This window comes from Penaeus vannamei, chromosome 9 (assembly GCF_042767895.1).
Source record: "Penaeus vannamei isolate JL-2024 chromosome 9, ASM4276789v1, whole genome shotgun sequence".
Classification (NCBI taxonomy): domain Eukaryota; kingdom Metazoa; phylum Arthropoda; class Malacostraca; order Decapoda; family Penaeidae; genus Penaeus; species Penaeus vannamei.
Genome location: NC_091557.1, coordinates 6,966,882 through 6,973,290, shown reverse-complemented (window position 1 = coordinate 6,973,290; position 6,409 = coordinate 6,966,882). Strand labels below are relative to the sequence as shown.

Genomic DNA, 6,409 nt, shown 5'->3' with positions numbered 1-6,409 from the left:
CTCTCTTTATTTCTCTCTCTCTTTATTTCTCTCTCTCTCTGTCTCTCTCTCTGTCTCTGTCTCTGTCTCTGTCTCTGTCTCTGTCTCTCTCTCTCTCTCTCTCTCTCTCTCTCTGTCTTTTCTTTCTATCTTTCTTTCTCTCTTTCTCTCAAAAAGAAACCAATTCATATTTACCTGGCTGTGATGCCTCTGATCATGGTCATCACCACCAAGGAGAACCTGTACGGAACAAGAAAATAGAGAATATCTCAAATCAAATAGTAATATGATTCTCCTGTCCACAACTCAATATGATGTTTATCTTGCATCATCACATTAAAAAGAACATATAATTAATTTCAAATATCTTTAATATTATCATTTGGCACAAATATTGCTAAAACTATAAAACATTTTTTTTCTACCTGGCTATGGGATCTTTGATCATGACCATCTACCCCAAGAGGTTTCTGCAACAAAACAGAATGTTAATCTATATAAAACAATTTTCCAGTAAAAAAATAAACAAAAAATCATACAAACAGATACATGCACATATACAAAAAATCAAGAATCCAATGAGATTAAACAAAATAAAAATGTGATGATCTTAACTCTTCAAATTCAGCCATCAACAAACACTAGAATTCCTTATTCACCTGGCCATGGGGTTGCTGATCGTGTCCATCTCCACCAAGTAGTATCTGTATTTGAAACAAAAAAGAATATACGTAAAAAATAAATAAAACATGGCTTTGAAATGCAAACAACATAGTCATCACATCTTAAGTCATATAATATTCCCATACTATGCTACACATAGATAAAGAAGGAAAAGAAAAAGAAGCACCTTAAGCAACAGCAATTTCAAATGTGGAATACATCACATTTCCTATTACATGTTAATCTCACACTAAACTAAAATGAAACTGTTCTTTAATATTTACCTTGCCATGGGGCTGTTGGTCATGCCCATCTGCACCAAAATGTATCTAGATGAAGAGAAATGTAAAATTATAGACATACCTTTTCAGCTAACACTTATATAAAAAATAAGCACACAATATCTATATATTATATTTATCTATTTATCTATCTATCTATATGCTCATGCATGATTTTTTTTCTCACAACTTTTTCGAAATCCCAGATTTCCATGACATAATTCTAGACCCTTAAGAGTTCATAGAGCTAAGCTTCTTTAATTATATTTGACAGTGCACTAAAATTAGTATTTATACTCATTAAGAATATCTTGAGCTCACTGCATGGCTATTATGCAGCCAAATATATGTTTTAAAATATGAGGAGTGGAAAAGGTGCATCTTGGTAATTGTAATGACAACCTAAGCAAAGCCACAAAGAATTCTGTATATATGTTGTGGAGGAAGAGAGGCACGTTTGTAATCTAATCTAAGTCTAACTACAACCTACATCTACTCTAACCTAACTGCTTTTAACCCACCTTAATCATAACCCTAACCTAATCTATCCTACTTGCCTAATCTTGATGATATCTAATAAGAATTTCATTAAACTGTTAACCCATGTTTACTTAAGCAACAGTTATTTCTGATAACATGCAATGTGCTATAGTGTATACACAATATGTACTCTCAATGTGCCTATTCTAGAATAAATTATGCTTTTTAATGTATATTTCTAAGCATAAATACAAAAAAAGGTAACTTTATTATAAAACAATAATATGTATAAACTTTTTCCTTCTAAAAAGCTTCATCGCTATGTATAAAAAGTGAAAGTATCAAGCTTGACACTGTCATATGACAAACATAAGAACTCATGAATACTATATTTTCTACATAGAACTTGAATGAATCTCAGTGCCATACCAACTGGGTAATTCATCTGGCATTAAAATCCAAAAATTCGGAAAATGCAATTCTTTAAATTCCAGTTAAGCAATAACATTCTCAAGCTAAGTGGTATAGTGAAGAGGGTATTCTTCAAATTCACAGATTTCAGTTAAATCCTACAGCACTATTTTGTAACGAGAAAGGGGAGTTTTGGCAGTACAATAGCCAAGCCTAGGCCCTGAGTTTGGCCGGGTTTATTTTTGGATTTGCATACCATTACACTGCAGCCCTCTAACCACATCTAGGTTTTAGCTTAGTGATAACTTCCTTATATCTGAATGAAGATTAATATAAAAGAGTGTGATGATCCCTGTCTTAAATCACTTGCTATAAACTCCAACCCAAAAAGATGAAAATTGGGTCAGTAAAAATTCAGGCACACCTACTTGTTTATTAAAATCAGCTGATTGGAACTACAACAGAGTAGTAGATATCGTAACTGCATTCTTAACTATCATCTCTAACAATATATTCATAGATAAAGTCTGTTCGTTGCCAATCCCCCTATGGTGTAACAAAGAAATGACTCATCCATTACCCTATTTGTCCAAACGCGAAATACGCAGCAGTAAAATTACCCTTCCACTTCCCCTTCCAACTCATCCCCCCTTCAATATATATCACCCAACACTCCTCAGTACTCACCTTCCCTTCATATCTCAACAGCTGGCCGTTGACGACCCACGCCGAAGATAAAGCACAAATCACCAAAATCAACCTCATCCTCCCTAGCTCCCGGATCCTCGGTGAAAAATCGTCTCGTGACAGTTACTCCTCCCCAGCCTGCTCCCTTGACAGGCTTCCCTCGAGTGCGTCCGTTCGCCTCCTCTCGGCTCGGTGCCCTCGGCGGAGACAAAGGTCGATGACGTCAGGGACAGAATTCTAATCCAAAACATACACTGATAAACTAATGTGATCGTGAATTTCACCTAAATATACTCCTTTATTTCACACTACTCATATCCACTTACTACGTCAAAGAGGCTTTGGGGGAGACAAAGGTCGGTGACGTCAGGGACAGAATTCTAATCCAATATATACACTGTAATCTAATGTAATTGTAACTTTCATCTAAATCTAGCCTTATTTTACACTACTAATATCCACTTATCATCCACGTCAAGGAGGCTATAACGGAGACAAAGGCCGGTGACGTCTGGGACAGAATTCTAATCCAAAACATAAACTTCGGTAATGCAATATCGTTTTTCACCTAAATCTATCCCTTCTTTGATTTACACTACTCCTAATATCCACTTGTTACGTCAAGGAGGCTTTAACGGAGACATATATCTGTGTCGTCAGGGACAGAATTCTAGTCCATGTCAGTTTATCCAATTAAGTTAAACAGACCCTGGCTTTTTGTTCATACTGTTCCAACTGTCCACTCCTTATTTCAAGGAGACATCACCGGAGACAAAGACCACTGATGTCAGCGATAAACTTGTAATAAAATAGTGATTTTTCTTTTCATATAATCATAGAATAGATACCAAATGTGGTAATTGGGTTAAGCAACATCTAACCAAACATATAACTGTTCAAGCCTAAACTGTGCCTTTAACTTATGTAAGTCAATTAATTAAACGTTGCCGACGGAGACAAAAGGCGTCATAGAAACTAAACAATATGGACATTTTTAGTTGTCAGTATTTTTTTATATATAAACGATAATAATAGGAATGGGATGATTTTAATCACTGTAAGAATTTAAATATCATTTAATTAATTCCTCTTCATGTCATATTAAATTAAATTCGTCCTAATATAGCTTATGCTTCCCAACAGGCTTCTTTACGATTGTATCAAATTAAACTAACATCCTCCATGAAAATTCCACTGAAAAATAGTGACACAGTACTCCTCTCTCCCTTTCCATCCTCCTCTTTCTTCCTTTCGCCTACACTCTCCCCTTTCCGTTCTTTTACTTTACCCCTCTCCTTCTCTCTTCCCTTTTCTTCATTTCATCTTCTCATTTCCCATCTTCTTTTTCTTTTCTTCTCATTTCCCTTCTTCTTTTCTTTTCTTCTCCTCCTCCTCCTCCTCTTCCTCCTCCTTCTCCTCCTCCTCCTCCTTCATCATCATCATCATCATCATCATCATCATCATCATCATCATCATCATCATCATCATCTTCTTCTTCTTCTTCTTCTTCTTCTTCTTCTTCTTCTTCTTCTTCCTCCTCCTCCTCCTCCTCCTCCTCCAAGCCCATCACCTCATACTAAACATGAACTACAGAAACATCACAAATAAAATATCCCAACTTCATCACATCCTCCAGTCATAACCAGATATCATAACAGACATGGCTGACTCCCGACACTGACTCTATTGAACTCTTCCCCCTTCACTGGTAAAGACCACTCGACCGAAGCAGAGGTGACGGAGTTTTCAACTTTCAGGTCCTTTTGCCAAACCGAGGCCATAACTTGAGACAGTGTGAAACCGCCCGACTCCAACTTCAACTTTCCAACTGTAAATCACTCCTTGCAGTTTTCTACGAACCGCATTCTACTAACAGAATGCTAAAAGAAAAAAAAAAACTTCAAACATCCCTATCACGCATAAAACGCAGACAGAAACATATGGACCGGCGGCTACATCAGCTTACCCGATAGAGAATGGACCGTTGTCTCCCCACTCCAACGCGAACACAATACATAGCACCCTCACACCACTGCTTATACCCTGGACCAAGTTCTCACCAACGTCTTGAGCAAAACAAGCATCAACGTTATCCCAGGACTAAATGACCATGGCACTGTACTTACTGACACAGGCAGAGACACAGACTTTATTTTCTCTATTTGAGATGATAGACGCAATCAGTTAGGGCATCACGAACTACTGCATAGACTACTTCCACAAAGATCCCCACACAAGACCCCTTATTTTTAACTAGGATAGCCTCTATCACACCTTGGAAAAACACTTGGCAAACTCAACACACATTTTCAATCTGTTTTCACACATGAAGACATCAATAGACCCGATATGCCAGACAACCCTTACCTTCCATTCCCACCACTCGATATATTGACTGACGATATACAGAAACTACAAATGACACTAGACATGAAACAAAGTCACTGGACCTGACCAAAAGTCTCTGTCACTGCTTGTATCCACTTACATCAAGCATTCTAACTAAAACTGACTTTACTTAATTAGCACCTTTTCAACAGAGGCGGGGCTTCCATGGTGGCACGGGGGGCACTTGCCCCCCCCCTACAATCTGATTGGCCACCCCGTGTGCCCCCCAATGGTCACTGACTCGTCGTAATGGCCCCTGGTATATATAATGTTGCGGCCCTCCAGATTTACTGTTGTTACCCCTTGTGCACCCCACCGGAAAATTCTCTGGACCCTGATTTTCAAGCCAGGCAATTACATAGACCCGAAATTACTATGGCCCAATCTTCCTCAAATCGATTGTTTGTAGTTTTTTTGAACACATGATACACAAACACATCATGAACGACGTTTATGTGAGACACAACTAATCACAATCCACAGTGAAATTGCCCAACAGTTAGAAAGACGTGGTGTTGTTAGTTGATGCCATACTCCAAGACCTTGCCACAGCCTTTGACAAAGTACTACACAGGAGACAAGATCACAAGACCAACTTCACTGGATCACTGCCTTTCTGACGTGTAAGACCCAACGTATCCTACATCTGACTTTGTCCGTCTCTTCTGGTGTTCCGCAAGGCACCGTTCTTGGTCTTCTCTTCCTTCCATCTTTAATGATCTTCCACTAACCACACAAAACTCTTCCGCTAGACTCTTTGTTGACGACAGTCTGTTATTGCTGGCAGTCAATACTGAAGACGACTGCAGATCGCCCTACATGACATACATGCCCACGCACACACACGACATGACATGACATATACACATATTGATAGATAGATAGATAGATACTAATGTGACACGTGGGACTGTGTATGCTTGGGAGTGAAATCAGAAAAAATGAAACTTTCATCGGTATAAATAAGGGCTCAAATTGCATTGCGTCCATGTCCGTAATACGTATATATACTTGTGAATATCTGTATATTTACACACACAATTTGTATCCGTTTCTGAATTCTGTTTGTTTGACCAGTCTCTTAACTCCTTATCCATTTCGTGTGTCGAGAGTGTGTTTTCAATATCCAACTTGTATGCTACGTGGTCTTTCTCGGAATTCATTGTATAAATATCTGTGTCCAGTGAGTATTTTCATACAGCCAGTTTGTTAAAATTGTGCGAGGCCCGACCTAATGAATATTTGTATATACTCACATGCGTATGCACAGAAATAAATACATGTATGTTTATTTATCAGACATATGCATATTTATCTCCCCATCTATACGGTAGATATGCATGTTTAGATTGATAGATATGCATTTATTTCAGTATATGTGTAATGTCCGTATAGTGAATGTTCATTGGGTTGGGCCTCACACAACTTTAACTAATCCGCCGACTTTTGATTGGCTTATGTAGTATGTCATGTATATTCTCCATTTTACATATTATTATATTTCACTGATTGTTATTCTT

General features: G+C 37.9%; 1 protein-coding gene across 1 annotated transcript in view; it reads right to left on the bottom strand.

The window, feature by feature from the left end:
• LOC113807041 (cathepsin L) overlaps positions 1-2,752 on the bottom strand; it is a gene marked incomplete in the record, with an annotated part of 9,216 nt that extends 6,464 nt beyond the window's left edge. The window contains 5 exon segments of the mRNA XM_070125206.1: positions 175-219; positions 405-449; positions 639-683; positions 927-971; positions 2,502-2,752. Coding sequence (XP_069981307.1) covers positions 175-219; positions 405-449; positions 639-683; positions 927-971; positions 2,502-2,579 — 258 coding nt within the window.
• Between the last annotated feature and the right edge of the window lie 3,657 nt (positions 2,753-6,409).